Source organism: Notamacropus eugenii, chromosome 7 (assembly GCF_028372415.1).
Source record: "Notamacropus eugenii isolate mMacEug1 chromosome 7, mMacEug1.pri_v2, whole genome shotgun sequence".
In the NCBI taxonomy this organism is placed as follows: Eukaryota; Metazoa; Chordata; class Mammalia; order Diprotodontia; family Macropodidae; genus Notamacropus; species Notamacropus eugenii.
In genome coordinates, this window is record NC_092878.1 from 14,761,267 (window position 1) to 14,780,594 (window position 19,328).

The 19,328-nt window shown below is 36.5% G+C and overlaps 1 protein-coding gene across 1 annotated transcript; it reads right to left on the reverse strand.

The window, feature by feature from the left end:
* Positions 1–10,808: 10,808 nt before the first annotated feature.
* Positions 10,809–11,777, reverse strand: LOC140514570 (olfactory receptor 11G2-like). The gene has a single exon (XM_072625056.1). It carries the CDS (start codon positions 11,745–11,747, stop codon positions 10,809–10,811), a length of 939 nt encoding a protein of 312 aa, XP_072481157.1. The 5' UTR covers positions 11,748–11,777.
* Positions 11,778–19,328: the final 7,551 nt, after the last annotated feature.

A 19,328-nucleotide genomic window follows, 5' to 3' on the forward strand; every position in this document is an offset into this window, starting at 1 on the left:
TTTCAATCTCGGATTTGCTTGAGATCAGTAATAGTCCGCCTGTCCAAGTTTTTAACTTTTTACTTTCTTCATTTTGTTCACATGTCCTCTGATTTTAAGTATAAAACATGAAATAAATCCTACAAACTGCTCCTGGATCATGGAATGATAGTGATTCCAAAAACAAGTCCGCATTAACTTCTGCAAATCACCACCTAGTATAAAAAAAGTTTCATTAAAGTTAATGAGTAAATAATTTCACACCTACAAATAAATTTTTTCTTTATTATTAACAATATTTATATCATCATTAATCTGGTCTGTGTCTCAAATCCTTTCCATGATTTGATCTCTCCTTTATTCCATTTTATCTTTATCTTTTACATTCATGAATTTTTATCTTTATTTCTTCCTTTCCTTTTGAATTTTCCTCTCTATCTTCTCTCTTCCACCAGCTTCTTTCTATATCAGGGTGTGAGAAAATTTCAGGTTTTTCTTTCATCCAAACTAGTAAATGTTGGTAAGATCATGATTCTTGAATTCCTGAAGGACTAGTTGTATTTTAAAGGGCAGTGATAATCAGAGTTAATTTAATCTGAGTGGGGTATGACAAAGTGCTAGGTAAAACTTAAAGTGCTCAATAAATATTAACTATTAATTATTACTGACTGTTGTTTGTATTTCTGAACACATTTACTTCTGTCTCTTTACAAGGCCTCCCTCTATAAAATTCAACAATATTTTAAATTATGCAACATACATATATATAAATAAAATTTAGGTGTATGTGCATATGTGTGTATGGTTCCAAAAAAATCTCACTGAAATTTTAAGCATAAAAACTGATAAAAGAGATTATAATGCAACTGTACTATTTATAGAAAACATATAAATGATTTCCAGAAAGGGGCTGAAAGAGGGATTGAAATTCACTTCATCCTTCTTCCCTTTCCCTTCCAAATATCATGCTACAGATCAAAAAGCCTTATGGATTATCTAGTCCGTTTCCTTGATTTTATTGAAAAGGAAATTAAGGGAAAGAAGGAAGAAAGGAAGTGAGGAAAATACAGAGAGAAGGAAAGGGGTGAAATAGAAACTTTTTTTATAAAAATGAAAAAGAAAGAATAAAAGGTAAAAGTAGAATAAAGGAAAGAAAAATCAAAATTCCTAGAGAAATAGAGTAACAAAGAAAGAAAGAGACAGAAAGAGTGATGAAAAACTCCCTCAATGTAGTCTTTCTATTTAGAATCAGAAAGGGGTAAAACAAAGAAAAAAGAGGAAGAGTAATCAAGAATGAAAGAGACAATTAAAGTAAAAGGTAAAAAGTAAAAGAGAAATAGAAAAAAAGAGTAAAAGGAAAAGAGAAACAAAGAACCATAAAAATAAATCTGTTTTCACTTATGTTTTACTTCTCTAAACAGAACTAAAGAGAGCAAAAAAGGAAAGTGAGTAAAAGAGAGAAAACTAACTAAAAGGAAGAAAAAGAGGGAAAAGTGAAGAAATAGAGAGATTGAATTTTTCTTACTCTATTTCTTTTTTTCTTTCCTTATAACTCTTCCTTTCTCTTTTACTCTTTTTTCAAGGAGTATAGGAATGAAAGAATCATTCAGGTGAGAAATGTGAAATAAATTTGGTTTAAACACCAAACTTAGGAATATGTATTTCTTTCTGGAACAGGTAGCTAACTGAAGGTTTTTAATTAGATGAAAAATATGGGCAGACCACACTCCAGGGATGAGCTTAGGTGTTCATTCAAGAAAACTCAGAAAGAACCTAGTCCATTAGGATTAGGAAGTCATTCTGAGAGTTTATAGGATAGTAGAAGAGATTGAGGAGGGATGAAGTGAATGAATAGTACTTTTTTTGGTTTTATTCTTTATTCAAATGAAAATGTTAACAATATTTCAATAACATGGATAATCAAAATTATAATGGAAATTTGGGACAATTATTTTAAATGCACGTTATTTTATTCAAGTAAAGTTTGTGATGACATATATTAGGTTAAGTTAAAGTTGAAATAGAAAACTAAACGTTTAAAAACAATCAAAGCACTGGAAATGCACTTCCTCAAATCTGTTGAAAAAAGTATGTATTTATATAGCTATATGCATTTAGATACACACACATATATACACACATGCACACACATATTTACCCATATGGACATATACATATAGTCATACATACATATAATTTCACATTTCTGATCTGGGATAGCTTTCTGTCAAAATATACATCAAACCACTCTCTTTCCCTCCCATGTTGAGGTATTTACTTGATCATGTTATTATTGAGTACATTGTTCTGCACATGATATTATTTTTTTTATTTTGAACTATTTTTGAATTACATATAAAAACAACTTCTAACATTCATTTGAAAATTTAAGTTCTAAATTTTCTCCTCCTTTCTCTCCTTTCTCCCTCCCTGAGATAGCAGGCAATTTGATATAGATTTAACATGCACAATCATGGCAAAACATTTTAATATGAGTCATGCTATGAAATGAAACACAGACAAAAAAGTAAATGTTAAAAACCAAAAGAAAATGAGAAGTACCATGTTTCAATCTGTATTCAAACTCCATGAGTTTTTTCTCTGGAAGTGGTTAGCATTTTTCATCATGAGTCCTTTGTCTTGGATCATTGTATTTCTGAGAACACCAAAATCATTCAGAGTTGATCCTCCAGAATATTGCTGCTACTGTGTAAAATGTCCTGGTGCTATTCACTTCACTCTGAATGAGTTCATATAAGTCTTTTCAGGTATTTGTGAAAGCATCCTATTTGTCATTTCTTATAGCACAATAATATTCCATTACAATCATGTACCATAATTTGTTCAGCTATTTCTCAATTGATGGGGATACCTTTGACTTTGAATCCTTTGCCACCACAAAAATAGTTCCTATAAATATTTTTCAATAAATAGGTCCTTTTCTTTTTTAAAAAAACTCTATTTTGTGTACAGACCTAGTGTGTTATTGCTGGGTTAAAAGGTTTGCATGTTTTTTTAGCCCTTTGGGCATAATTCCAAATTGCTCTCCAGAATAGTTGGATCAATTCATGATTCCATCAACAATGCATTAGTGTCCCAATTTTCCCATACCAACATTTATCATTTTCTGTTATATGAACTAATATGATACCTGTGAAGTGGTACCTCAGAATTGTTTTAATTTGAATTTCTCTAATCAATAGTGATTTAGAGCATTTTATATGATTATAGAAATCTTTAATTTCTTCATCTGAAAACTGCTCATTTATATTCTTTCACCATTTATCAATTGGGGAATGACTTGTATTCTTATAAATGTGATTCAGTTCTCTATACATCTGAAAAATGAGGCCCTTATTGAAGAAACATGCCACTTTTCATCAGGAACTTTAAAGTTCTCCATTTCATTAAATATCTACTTTTTCCCTGAAAGATTATACTCAGCTTTGGTGGGTAGGTGAATCTTGGTGGTAATCTTAGTACTTTTGCCTTTTGGAATATTAAATTGTAAGCCTTCTAATCCTTTAATGTAGAAGCTACTAAATCTTGTATTATCCTAATCATCACTGTGTGATGTGTGAATTGTTTCTGGCTCCTTGCAACTTTTTCTCCTTAACCTGGGAACTCTGGAATATTCAATACTTCTGGGAGTTTTAATTTTGGGATTTCTTTCAGGAGGAGATCAGTAGATTCTTTCAGTTTCTATTTTACCCTCTAGTTCTAAGAAATCAATGCAATTTTCCTTGATAATTTCCCAAAATGGGATGTCTAGGCATATATTTTATTTGATCATGGTTTTCAGGTAGTCTAATAATTCCTAAATTATCTCTCTTGATCTATTTTCCAGGCCAATTGTTTTTCCAATGAGATTTTTTGAATTTTCTTCTATTTTTTCAGACTTCCTATTTTGCTTTATTATTTCTTGATGTCTCATGGAGCCATTAGCTTCCACCTACCCAAAAGAATTATTTTCTTTATTAGTTTTTGTACCTCCTTTTCCATTTAGTCAATTCGACTTTTTAAGTTCTTTTTTTTCAGTGAACTCTTGACTTCTTTTTCATTTGGCCAATTCTGATTTCTAAGGAATTATTCTTTTCCGTGGATTTTTATGACTTTTTTCACACTTGGCCTATTTCGGTTTTTAAGGTGTTACTTCCTTTGGATTTTTTGTGCCTCCTTTACCAAGATCAGGTGGTTCTCTGCCTTTACTTCATCATCTTGGCTCTGTCCTCCAAGAGCAGTATTTATTATTAAATAAGAAGAAAGGCTTAAATCCAGAAATCCAACAAAGTGAGATGTAGTGTAGCTGAAAACAATTAGCCATAATATTAGAATAAGCGCCTTGCTAAAGGACTGTTTCACATGGTGTTTAAAATTTTTTCTCATTGACTTTACATTTTGAGAAGGGAATTAGCATGTCTGTCTAAACAGAAAGGAATAAGTACAAGTAGCCAAAACAAAAAGTAATTAATTTACCAAACTACTGGAAAAATATGAAACCCAACAATTTACCTGATTTTAAGCCTAATCAGCCTAAGACAAGGTGCTCCTGTCACAGGTTGCAGTGAATACACTGTAGGGGCCAGAGTCCTATGGGTACAATAGTAATAGGCATCAAAATGACATTTTAAAGTTTCTGTTAAAAAAAAATATAAGGCTTTGTGAGAAATTTTTCCATTGTCAGACCAAGTGTTCTAACATACTTAGCCTTTGGGGGAAAAATGAATGTGTGTGTGTGTTTGTGTGTGTTTGTATGTGTTTGTGTATTCAAAGATAAGTTCAACATTAATAAATGATGAATACCTCATGTTTAAAAACAAGTTTCTTCATCTGTGATTAAATGAAACACAATATATTGACTCTCATTTTATGTCACTCTGTCAGTCTACTTTAGAACTTTCTTGGCTTATCAATTTCTTATATGAAAAGATTCAAGCAAAGGACTTGGTTAGCCACAATGTTAGCTATTGTGTTATGGTAATTATTCCTTCTGAACATCAACTTGATATCTGTACTTGCAAATGAGGGAGCTATTTTCTGAATGACTTTTCTAAAACAAAATTATCTCCCTCTCTTTTGTTGGTGAGGGTACTACCAACCTTCTAGCCATCCAGGTTTATAGTCTTCCTGCCGTATTGCCATCTTTTGAACCACCCCAAGGTTCCTTAAGTGATCAGTTATTAGCCTTTTGTAATTCTGCTTCTACAACCTCTCTCACATTTGTCTCCTATTTTCTCACACTGCTACTACCTGGTTCAGCAACTCATCACCTCTGATCTAACTTATTGCAATAGCTTCCTAGAAGGTCTCCCTTCCGATCTCTTTCCTCTACCATCTATCCTTCACAAAATTGTCAAATTTAGAATCCTAAAAGTGAAATTTGATTTTAACACTCCTCTACTCTATTCAATAGTTCCCTGTCACTTCTAGAATAAAATACTAGATCTTCAATCTAGAGTATAAAGCTCTTAACACAACGGTTCTTACCTACCTTTCTAGTTGTATTCCATATTATCTCCTTTCAAGCATTCTCTGTTCCAGGCAAGTTGACTATTTTTTACAAAACAATTCCATCTCTTGTCTCTTGGCCTTTACACAAATGGGTCCCCAAGTACCACAACCTCCAAACCGCCATACCTCATTTCTCCACATTCCAATCTATTCTTTCCACTTCCAAGGAAGCAGTTTTCCTAAAGCATGGTATGACCATGCCATATCAATAAAATTGAGTGTCTCATTATTATTTCTGGCATCAAAGGAAAGGAAAGGGGAGGCTCGGTAAAGGAACAAGCCTTTAGTAAATGTCTATTATGTCATGTGATAAGGTGCTGTAACAAGCACTTTAATTTGATCCTCAGAACAACCATGTGAGGTGCTATTACTAGCACTATTTTACAGCTGGGGAAACTGAGGCAGAGAGTGACTAACTGACTAGCCTATGGTGTCTCAGATAGTGCCATGGGCTGAATTTGAACTCAGTTCTTCTTTTCTGAGGTTAGGTGCTCTACTGCATCACCTACCTGTCAAACCTAAATACAATATAAATTCAAACATCATTGTCTCTTTTTGACTTTAAAGCTCCTCAGAACTGTCCTTTTTCTATCTTTCTAGCCTTCTTACACATTACTCTCAATCATGTACTCTTTATTCTAGCCACACTGGCTTCCTATTCCTATTATACAATGGTCCAAAGCCCATCTCTGTGCTTTTGCTCTGACTATCCCTCATGATTGCAATGTTCTGTTTCCTTACCTCTACCCCGTGAAGTACTTGCCTTCTTTCATGACTTAGCTCAAACACTACCCTCACCGGGAAGCTTTTTCCATGAGTCCTCCCAATGGTTAGAGTCTTGCCCTCTAAAATTACCTTCCATTGACTCTATCTGCATCCTGCATACAATTATTCATGTGTATGTAGTTTGCTTCATTAGAATGTAAACTCTTTCAGGGAAATAACTCTTTTTACCTTTATTTTTTGTATCCTCATCATTTAGAATACTGCTTGGTGTCCCGGGTCTGTCCCCGGGACCTTCGAGTGAGAATCTCCCTTCGGTGGGCACCGCTTCGGACGTCTCCGGCCCTACCCCGGGGGACACGGCGGCAGGCAATAATCAGGCAATGCGCAGGAGGTTCATAGCTTTATTGCATGGAGGAGTCCCCCGAGCAGTTCAGGGCGTTGTCTTATATAGGGAGGTTCTTCCGGGCTGCCATCCTAACCCGCCCCGAGGGCGAGGCCTACCACCCGATTGGATCCAGCCCACCCGACCAATCCCGTGGGCTCACAACTCCTCTATGGGAGCCGTGTCTCCCTCGGATTGGTGGGCTGCCACTCCCGGGGAGGCCCCTATCCACCCAGGCGCCTAGGACAGACCCCCGTCAGCATGGCATCTAGAAAAGGCTTAAAAATGCTTAATGAGAACTTCCTAGAATGTGTCAATATCCAGTAATATCTTGATTATCACATCATCTGGGAACAAAGCTCTTTTTAATAAAGCTAGCTTAGATCCAGAAGGCTTCAGGGAAATCCCAATTTGTTCAGAGCTGACTCCATGGTGGTGGCACTGGCTCAGGTATCAGTGGTTCTCGTGGACAAAATGGAATTTAGAGCCTGGAACTGAGAGTGCAACCCTTCTAGGAATTCCTACAGCTCAAGAGCCTAGCCCAGGTTGTCCATGCTTGTTAGGCATTTAATCTACCTTACCATGAGACATGAGAACACTCCCTCTGTAAAAATGACATGATATGGAGAAAAGAAGAAGAGAAGATCTTCCTGAGTTATAAGAGGACAGGAATGTATAACAAGGGCTTGGATCTGGAACAATATAAAGGAACTAGGGAAGAGGTTTATTTCGATGTCTCTACTTGAGACCTTTGGTCTTGCTTTCCATAGCAAACAGGTGTATTGAAGGAGTTTGATAAGAGTCTGGTTTCCCCACTTCACATAGCTCAATTATAACTTTGCTAATGGTATTCCTGGGATGTTTGGAAAGAACACAAACTAAAGACCAGAGGAGTGTGATATAGGTTGACAGTATTAGATCTGTGTGATAATCTGGGATTATGACTAAAAGGGCTATGTCCTACTGTGAGGAAACACTGCCTAGTAGCTGTCCAGCTTTTCTCAAGCAGATGACTGCAGAGAGAACAGAGGAAATGAAGAATAGGGAAGACCAGTGAAAAACTAGAGAACAATCCAGTGGGATTTATGATAACAGGTAACTCCAAAGGAAGACATAGCCAAGAAAAGGGATGTCTGTCAGTGAACATAGTCAGCTGCAAGCTATGTAGTACAGAGAGTTGTAGAGCAAAGAATCTCAGTAAAGAAAGCAATTCAGTTGGTGACATTACTGGAGAACTTAACACCTGCAGGGTTAGAGGTTATAATTGTCATGGAAAATATGCAGTAACCACAAGTGGTCCCAACATGTTGCTCATTGGGTATGTTCTCTAGTCATGTATATTCTTGGCATGTGTCTTTTTACCCCCTCTGGAGGTGTGAGTACTTGAGGTAGAATGTACCCTTTAAAGTTTAGGGGAAATTTTTCTGAACACTTATCCTGTTAATTAATTAGATGGCTTTTGCTTTTGCATAATGTGTTCTCTGGTTGGTTGGTAAAAGAAGCACATCAATGAGAAGGTATGAAGAAAGGAACTGAGTGGATGCTAAAGCCATGTGCAAAATGTGCTTTAAAATTCAGTTAACATTAACAGGTGCTAAAGAGTGAAGAAGGTTATATAGATACATTATTATATTTGAATTAGTATTTTGGATGTGCTATTATTGAAGTATTATAGGAATGTTTCATTATTTATGCATTTCAACATCAGAAAATGATATGATTATATCTCTGGAAATGACATTAAATAAGAAGCATTACCATTTACTTTGCTTCGGTACCCTAAGGACCATTAAAACTTTCCATGACTTGTAGTTGCAACCATATATATATATGTGTTATCTCCTCCATTAGAATGTGATCTTCTTGAGAATTAGACTTTACTATTTTTCTGCTTTTCTACTACTAGACTTTTCTGTTTCTATCCTAGTTCTTAGCATAGTGCTTTTTCACATACTAAGCATTTTCATTCATTCATTCAATATGAAAACCATCAGATACAGTATGGTATGTAGAACACTATTACATTCAAAAGAGGTATAAAAGAAAAAATACAATATAGTTTTCATCTTAAAGGGGCTGATACCATAAAGAAAGACACAATACACATGAAGAGATTCATATTTTATTATCAACGAATACTCTTAACATCATCAGGTAAGGGACATGAATCCAAACTTAAACTACAGACAGAAGATAGTAGGAACTACTTGTACAATGTCAACCTTAAGATGAGACAATTAAGCATTGGAGTTAATGTAGTGACAGTTGTCCTGTCATAATGAGTGTCTGCAATTATTTAACTAGGATAACTTTCCTATAAACTGCTTTTTTCCCTCAGGTACTTTGGCACGGTATAAAATGAAGTCCAGACCCAAGACTCATAATTTTTTTTGGGGAAAAACAATCCAACAAACGTCAAAACTTTTTAACATAGTGTTTCCATTTGTTTTCAACAATGTTCATTCTGCGTGGAGATCTGCACTGAGGAGTCATCTTGAAGGAGCTCAAATAAGTGACTGTTAGTCATGAGTTTTGATAATATGCACGTGATGTGACTGTAACTCTATGACCTTAAAAGGAGATTTCAGATGGAGACAGAATACTGAAATTAAATAGCACACACACAAACAGAAAAATAAACATACATATTATAACACTTATGTTTCCTTGCTGTACTTGTGAAATTTATAATTTCTACAAAGTCCCCACGACATAGAATGCTGCACATGTATTAGACCAAGAATCTTAACCTTTTCTGGTGTCATGGACAGGCTTGCCTAGCAAGCCTTTCTCAGGAAAATATTTTTAAATAATTGAGGGAAATACTAAATTTCAATTAGAAGTTAAATGCAAATAAATATGGAACTTGTCTCCTATACAACCTGAAATCTATCCATCTATCCCACCGGGATTCTTGAACCCAAGTTTGAGGATAACTATATTACATGAGACTTATAGAAGTGATCCTTGATATGTGGAGTGGGACAACTGGCAAAAAGCAGGCAAAACACAGTCAGACTCCACTCCTCTTTCAATCAATTAATATTCCCCTAAACACTCACTGTGAAGATATAGAAGCGAAGACAAAGAGAGAGCATCTCATATCCTAAATAAATAAGATCCAAGAAAATCCAAACTGGAGACTAAAAAGTAAGGAATCAGGGAAAGGAACCCAGGAAAGAATATTTTTAAAATAGAAAGTCAGGAAGATTGAGTCACTGTGGGCATCATCTTTACTTACGGATATTTCATGCTTCATGCCTGTGTATGAATATATACTCACAGAAGAGATGTGTGCCACCCTTTCTGCACTGTTCCCCCTCGCCCTAAATTATAACATCCCCCTCTCCACTGTAAAAAGCATATATACAGGAAGAGGGACAAAAACAGCCATGTCTCCATCTCAGAAAGATTCAGTCAGCGATGGAGCATATATATACTTGATGTGTTGCTAAATTGAAGGAACCCTAGGCACTGATATCCATTTTCATGGTCAAAGGGAGGAAAGTATTTCAGTTGAGTTTGGAGATGGGAGGGACTGAATAGCTTACTTACCTTGCAAAGAAGCTAAGCATAGTAGAGAAAACAGGAATGATGCTCATACCTGGTTAGAGACCCACTTTGCAGGAATTGTATTTGACTCTGCATTTAACTCCTGACTCTGGGACAGATAATATCTTTCCTTAAACCTAACCATGAGGTTTTGTTTTTGTGTGTTTCACTGGTGAATAGGAGTTAAAAACTGAACTATTTTCATAAGACATAGAGACAGCTAGGTTGTACAGTGGAAAGAGCTTTGGATCTATATTCATGAAATCCTGAGTTTAAATCTAGCCTATGACCACTTACCAGATGTGTACAACATAGGCAAGTCACTTAACTTATGTTCATCACAGTTTCCTGACATGTAAAACAGGACAGTAGCATCAACCTCCCAGGGCCATTGCAAGGATCAATAGTGATTAATAATTATAAAGCGAAATTAGCACACTACCTAGAACACAACAGACACATAAATGCTTGTTCCTTCACCCTACCCACTCCTTCTATCCACTTTCACCAAAATCACAGAATTCTAGCAATGGTAGGGAACTCAGAGGTCATCTCATTTAACCCAAATACAAAAGCAATTCCCACTGTAACGTACCCTGCAAATCGAGATGAAGGAGTGAAGAACTAAGCATCCCTCATATGATGGTCAAGATGATATTCAAATTCTCCTCAGGACTTTTCTCACAGCAGCCTTAATTTCCTTATTACGGAAGCTATAGATCATGGGATTGAAGAGTGGAGTGGCAACTGAGTAGAACAGGGTGATGAATTTCTGCATCTCAGGTTGGCTGCCTGACCCTGGGCTCACATACATTATCATGAGTGAGCCATAGAATAATGAGACCACAGCTAGGTGGGAAGCACATGTGGAGAAGGCTTTCTGTCTTCCAGAGCCCTTTGGCACTCGCAGCACAACTCTTAGCACCTGGGTGTAGGACCCAAAGATGTAAATTAAAGTGATAAAGGTAATAAGGGTACTGAAAATACCACAGGTTAAAGCAGTTTTGGGCACAGGTGTACACGATAAGGCCAGCATTGCCACTAGATCACATAAATAATGGTCAATGATATTTGGACCACAGAAGGGCACCTGGGAAAGGAGAGTGACAGGGGTCAGTAACCAAAGGAAGGCACCCACCCAGCAAGCAGATACCAGAGTGACACAGAGCTTCCCGGTTACAATGGTGGGATAGTGGAGAGGGTAGCAGATTGCGATATAACGATCAAATGCCATGAGGGCCAGGAAGAGAAGTTCTGTTGAACATAGAGCAAAGAAGATGTAGAATTGGAGGATGCAGCCATTGTAGGAGATTGTCTTAGCCTCAGAGAGGAGGTTGACTAGCATGTTGGGCACACTGGAGTTGATGTAGCAGATCTCAAGGAAGGAAAAGTTGGCTAGTAAGATGTACATGGGAGTGTGGAGCTGCTGGTCCCACCACACAGCATAGACAATTGTCCCATTCCCCATCAGAGTAAGTGTATATGTAATGGAGAACAGCACAAAGAGAAGGATTTCTATTTCTTGGCTGCACGAAAAACCCCGGAGGATAAATTCACTTACAGTCCCAGAGATGTTTTGATTGCTCAAAATGATCATTTCTTCATCACCTTTGAAATGAAAATAGATTTTATTTGACTTCTTTTAGTATTTATACACACACACATATATACACATGTATATATGTCAGTCTATCTATCTATCTGTCTATCTATCTATCTATCATCTCAAATTCTCTCTGTCCCCAGTGTTTTATGGGAGAAAATACTTTTACATTTCAGCAATATGACATGTGATCTTGTATATACACATATACATCCACACATGTGCAATTTATGTGTTTATAAATGTAAATGTGTATTTGAAAATATGTGTATATGAATCTATATATGTATGTATGTATGTGTGTTTGTGTTTGTGTATGTGTGCTCGTCCTTCGTTGCCTGAAGAAGACCATGCCATCAGAGAGATAATGACATGACTTGGACTTGGCTTTGTTTTTGAGTGAGGGTGGGCTGTTTTTGCATGGGAGTATAAATAAAGACCATTTCCAGAATGGTGTGAATACCCAGTGCTTTTGCATACTGGCCTTAACTGTCAGAATTCAGGATTAATTCCCAGTCACAATGCATCGCAGAAAAAGGGCTTCACTGGAGTTCTCTAATTTGGTTACTTCAAATGCTCCATCTTTCAACGGAGCACATGGTAAATCACTGAATGAGAATCTACTCATTTCCAAATGAAAGAACTCATTCTCTTGAATAGCTTAGATCTTAGACAAAGTCAGCAGCAGTGTTTGAATAACAAATGGAATGTTGAGGTCATTAGAGTCACTCATTCCAATCATCAGAGAAGGAGAGAATCATTTCTGTTGCATTATTAATGATCAGAGTCAGGTTTTATGTGCAAGTAGAAAAACTGATAACCATAGATCAAGAGCTAAAAAAAACCTCAGAGGTCCCCAACTCTTTCATTCTATAGATAAGAAAAGTGAAGCCCAGGAAAGTTGTGATTAGTCCAAAATTACATTTGGATAATTAAAAAGTTAAATACAAATTTGGATCTATGCCCCTGACTCTAGAGCCTGACTTCTTCCTACTTTCTCACCTGTTTGCTTATCGAATTTCCCAAAGAAAGTTGTCTTCTTCTTGGGGTAACAGATTTCATCAAGGTATTAGGCCATCTAAGTTAAATGAAAATCTGAATGAGAATAAAGAATAGAGGCTGACTTTCAATTTCATTGCCAGAGGGAATTCCCAGAGGCAGTTTTCCATTTCCATCCCCATTACCAAAGCAGACAAGCACCTTCACTACAACCCTTGAACTCAGGTTTAATTGGTTTAAGGACAACTCTCTTTAACACTGTCATATTCTTCATTGTTTCCTTTATTTTTTATCAAAATGTTTTCTGTGGCCACACAGAGAATATCTTGTCTCTCTTCCTTTTGTATTTAAAATCACTTGGCTCAGTGTCTGGCATAAGAGAAGGTGAGAAGTGCTAAGAAGAAAGACAGGCAATGAATAATTTCATCTCTGATTTCAGATGTGAACTCCCTGCACAGTGTGACCATAAGCATATGCAACAAATATATTAGAAAGAGTAGGCTTAATACTTTTAAATCAGATTTAAAAAAAAAAATAAAGAATGGGCATTAAGAGTACCAGTAGGTTCTTATTTGATAGAATGAGCATAGAAGAAACTGAGGACCCAGAAAATTGTGATATTCAAGTAATGCTTGGGAAGAGAGAGCTGAAGTTTAGGAGAAATATAAGTGCCAGGAGAAAGTTCAGCTTCCATGACTGGATGGAAAATTTATGAGAATGAGGAAGCTTCAGTTCCCAAGATAACTTCATCTGAATCACACTACCATGGGGGCAAAGGAAGTTGCTTCATTCATATGCAAACTGAAATGAGGCATATGTACTGAAGTGCTTTTTGATATCATTTTATAAGACTCATCATTAATTTCAACCTCACACTTTCATTTGGATTGGATTGGAAAGACCTCAGTGGTCAAGCAGGAGGGTTGAAAAGTCCAGGAGTCATGCTTTTCATAATTTTTTTTTTTTTTTTGGTACGGGGACAGGAATCATTCCGACTTTGTTAGCCTTCTAGACTGAAGAGGTATTTCCCATTCCTTTCTCTAATATGTAATGAAAATTTAATTTCCTTAATGGGTGAGATCACATAATTAAATGAAAAGAACAAGGACCACACATTTATAGATAGGAATTATCTGGCCCAACTACCATTAGTTTTACACATGTGATAACTGAGGCCCAAAGTGGTATGTTCACAGCCAAGGTCACACAGGTACTAAGTGGCAGATGTTACTTGATGCCAGGTCCTCTGACTCTACGGATAATCAGATATTTTCCCCACTACTTCACCCTGTTTTCCCTAAGGTAGTGCTGTTCTTTCCAATGGTCCTTGTGTTCTACAGAATTTAGCACTAGGATATAGAGCTTATCTCCACTTACCCCAGCAATCTATATCCAGTGTTACACACCAACGTCCTATGCTCCAGTCACCTAAAGGAGTACCAGCATCTGACTGTTATTAGAAGAGGCACCATTGATTACTGCAAGAAGATTGTGTTCTCTGAAAGTTTTTGTTTTCCTATGATAGTTATTCTTTCCTCTTCCTACTTGCTTTTACCTTTAGGGACATCTCCAGAGCAGCACCAGGAGAAATTATTGATTGTTCTCTTGGGTAGGTAGACCTTATTTTCAGTGAACAGTGATAAAGAAAATAATAGAATTTCAATCAGCATTACAAGAAACCACACCCTCCTTTCTTCCTCCTCTTCATCCCAGTCCTCCAGGATAGAATCACAGGGGACCAGAGGACATCAAAGCAGGGAGGGACATGAGAGGTCATCTTGTCTAATTCCCTCATTTTATTTATTCATGACAAAATTAAGACCCAGAAAAGGGAAATGACTTGCCCAAGATCAAATAGCTGGTAAGTGGCAGGGCTGGTATTGAATTGTCAATCTCCTCTACTTCTTGACTCTAAGCCTATTACTCTTTCTCCTTCCAAACAGGTGACATGGAGTCAGAATACATCTGATAAATTAAGGGGATAGTAAGTAACCTAATATGATTGGCCTACATGAGTAGTAGGGAAGCATGTTTCAAGTTTTGGTAGTTCTTTTTTGGAGAATGTAGATATTTTCACAGGAGAAATATGCTAACAAATAGTGGTAAAAACAAAAAAAAAGCATTAGACTTTTTAAAATTACAGACATAGTTTACTTTACACAAGGGAAACATGCAAAATCTGGGAGGCATTATTAGGTAGTTAGGTGGGAGGTAGGGGAGGATATTTAAGGAGTTTTACTTGGGTACTACCATTCATAAGTAAGAGGAAGAAGGAAACTGATGATCTGTGTAAAAATCTCTCCACTACCTTAGCATAAGTGTATGCCAGGTTCTTGGTGACTCTTTCATGTAAACAGTAACATGGAAGAGGGTCAAGTACTTTATAGGGAGGGGTGGCAACTCATTCAGGTGAACCTTATTGATTTCCGATCTATAAAATCATAGGGTAGAGAGTACTAATCAGCTAGGAAGTGAAAAGTATTTAGTTTGATTGTTTCCAGGCATAGAACACTTTTGATGATGAGGAGGTGAGGGTTCCAGAAAATGGGCAGAGTAGAGGTTGTAGGTGGTAGAAGTATCTCTAGAACACCAGCAACAAAAGGCAGTAGAATAAATAGACCAGGATATCAAACCAGAATTTTTTTTTCCTATACTAATATAGGTAGAAAGATAGATTAAGGGCAATTTGAGGAAGACTTTTATGCCATTATAAGAAAGTATTCATATACCATAGTATATCTTACATCTTTGATCGTTTTAATATTGAATGAATAAATGATGGAAGGAAGGAAGAAAGGAAGGAAGGAATGAAAGAAGAAAGGAAAATGTTTACTATGTGCAAAGCACTGTGCTATGAATGGAAAATAAAAATAGAAAATAGAAAAGTAGAAATAGAATATAGAATATTGTAAGAAAGTAGAAATAGAGTAGAAGAGTCTAATAGTATTAAAGAAGAAAAAATAGAAGCTCAAATTTTAATGGGGGAAACCACATTATATGTTTGCAACTATAAATCACATGGAAAGTTTTAACAGTCCTTGGAGTGCAGCAGTAAAGTAAATGGTAATGCGTCTTATTTAATGTCATTTCTGATCATATAATCACATCCATTTCTGATGTTGAAATGCATAAGTAATGAAAGATTACCATAATATTTAATTAGTAGCTCATCCAAAGTATTACCTGATTGAATGTAATAATATATCTATATACCCCTCTTTACTCTTGGTTGACCTCTAATGTTATCTCGACTTCAAAGCACATTTTGCACATGGCTTTTGCAGCCACTCAATTCCATTGTTCATAATCCTGCACTGGTGTATTTCTTCCACCAGCCAACCAGAGAGCACATTACTTAAAAGCAAAAGCCATCCAATTAACTAATAAAATAAGTGTTCAGAAAGGTTTCTGCTATACATACAAGGACACATTCTTCCACAAGTACTCCTTTCTCCACAAGGTGTGACAGGATACACGCCAAGAGCACATATGACTAGAGAATATGACCAGTGACAACACATCTGGGGACCACTTGTGATAAGGTAAAAATGTCACCAACTGAGTTGCATTGTCTGCTGAGGTTCTTTGCTCTACAGTTCTCTGTGCTATACAGCTTGCTGTTGACTATATCCACTGATAGTTATCACTGATATTGAATATATCCTGACTGCTATATGGAGGGTTCCATCAAACTCTAGAAGAAATAAAGTTTCTCAACATGTGCTTCCTATTTCACTGCTGTTTCCCTATTCTATGTGTCAGTCATGGTGATGTATGTGAGCCCAGAATCTGGGAATATTAAAGCTTGCAAGCTTGTTCTACTCCATTCTTCAACCCCCTGAACCTTCAGAAGAAAGATATGAAGAAAGCTGTTAACAAACTCTTTGGTGGCTTGTTCCAGAGGGTTCCCAAAGTACACAAGAATTAATATATTATTCCATGAGGTTTTAGTATAACAGAGAATTAAGTGACAAAGTAGGAAGTTCAAATACAACTCTGAAAATTAATGTTGAAGGTTGTTTTTACATGCAACTAGGAAATAAGATATATAAGCAATGGGATATAGAATTTTCCATTTTGTTCATTCTGATTTTTAGGCATTCTTCTCCTCGTTGCCTTCATAAACCTCTTTTTCCGTTTGGGTTAGTCTAATTTTAGAGGTAGTATTTTCTTCAGCATCTTTTGGGGTTTCCTTTAGCAAGCTGTTGACTCATTTTTCATTGTTTTCTTTCATCACTCTCATTTTTTTCCCCAATTTTTCTTCTACTTTTTAAACTTTATTTTCAAATTCCATTTTGAAGTCTTCCATGGCCTGATACCAATTCATATTTTTCTTGTGCCTTTGTGTTTGGGAACTTTGGCTTTGTTATCTTTTTCTGGCTGTATATTTTGATCTTCCTTGTTACCAATGACCTAAGAAAATATCTCTTCACTGAGAACATGAAAATCTATAGTCTGTTTCTTTTTCTTTCGTTTGCTTATTTTCCCAGACAATTACTTGACTTTTGAGCTTTGTTAAGTAGAGGGCTCCACAAGCAGGTTCTGCTTCTGCAGTGCTTACAGCTGCCCTGGTAGTGGGGTTGGCACTGGAGCTGGTGCTGGGGCTAGACCAATCTCCCTTCTCAGCCAGATGCAAGACCCTTCCCACTCACCTTTGAAGTTGTCTTTAGCATTTGTGGGTTGAGAAAACAGGAATGCACAGCAGTCCCCAGAAATTCAGTTCCCTAAGGCCTACACCAACTCAGTCTGTGCTGGCATGTTTGAACTGTGCTCCACTCCCAGCCTGGTGCAATAGACTGTTTTTGTTGACCTTCCGGATTGTCTTGGGCTGGAAATTGCTTCAGTCAGTCATTTTGTGGCTTCTGCTGCTCTAGAATTTGTTTGGAATCATTTTTTACAGTTTTATTGGGGGGTTTTGGGGAAGATCTACAGCAGGTCTCTGCTTCTGCTCTGCCCTCTTGGCTCTGTCCCCCTCACTCTTCCCTTTTAGAAAGAAACAATCAGAAAGATTGTTTGCAAGATTGCAAGTTCCCTTTGCAACTGTGCAGGTGGAGGAAGACTCCATGGTTAGATCAGTGAGATAATATTGATTAATTGATCCATTGGGTCAACTACAGTAAAGGGTAAAAGTAAAGTCATTTACTGCTTAGAATAAATTTTCATTTCTATGACATCACAAGCACTCATTCACTCTTGAGCCCCTTGTAGTTTGACTTCTGATCCAATACTAATGGAGCTGTTTCCTTTAAGGTCACCAAATCACTCTTTAATTAGTAAGGTGATAGTCTTTTTCAGTCTGCAGGATAACTTCTCTCACATCTCTGCAGAATTTGTTTTTGCTTCCTGGATGCTGTTTTTTTTTTTTTTTTTTTTTTTTTTTTTTTTTTTAGAGGTGAAGTCATTTAATTCCAACCATACAGGCAGTAAGCAGAAAGATGAGGATTGCAATGGAGATTGGAAAGCAAGCATCATTTATCACATTATGTAACAGGTACTGTGCAAAGTATTGGGGATAGAAAGGTTAGCAAAAAATTCTGTCTCCATCTTCAAGGAGTTATTCTTTTAATATTATTTATTTGTTAGTTAGTTAGTTTGTTTGTTTTTAGTTTACAACATTCAATTTCTTTTAAATTCCAAATTTTCTCTTCCTTCCTACCCTCCCTCCTCTGCCCTTCCCCAAGACAGCATGAAATTCAATATGGGCTCTACATATACATTCATATTAAACCTATTTTCATATTAGGTGTGTTGCAAAGAATTATATCTAATGGAATGAACCACAAGAAAGAAGAAACTAAACAAAAAACAGAGAGGGCAAATAATATACTTCAATCTTCATTCAGACTGTAATTCTTTCTCTGGATGTAGATAGCATTATCCGTTATGAGTCTTTTGGAGTTGTCTTACAATCTTGCAGGGCTGAGAAGATCCACATTTATCAAAGTTAGTTGTCACATAATGTGACTGTAACTGTGTACAATGTTCAAGAAGTTGATATTCTGCTGAAGGGAAGATAACTCATGTTCAATGAAGTTGCAGATACGAGAGGTTTATGGGTGTAGAACATTGCATTTTCAGACTTTTAAAATATGTTGATCGATTACACTGATTTCTTTTTCTCATCTTCCTATTTTTCTTTTCAAAAATATTCTGTTACTCAAGATGGTTCTTTCTCATCCATAATATTCACTAAGTAAATAAGGTATGAAAACAGCACATATTGGAGTGATTGGTTACCAGAGAGAGAAGCACCAACATCTTGGGTTTCAAAGCTGGGAGGCTCTTTAGCAGCTGCCCAGAGTCTTGTCTGACCAAACACTTCCTATCAGTAAGCCTCCTAGATACTGTCTTTTTGGTTTTTGAGACTGTATTTTTCTGGCTTTCTTCGTACCCATCTTTCTTGGATTCCTTTGCTGAGTCTTCATTTTCCTTCAAAATGATAAGTGTGGATGTTTCTCAGGGTTCTGTATTATGTTCTGTCATAATCGTTTTGATGATGTCATCCATATTTATGCGTACATATTATACACACGCACATATGTATATAGCTGATATATCTCAGATACTAAACTCTTA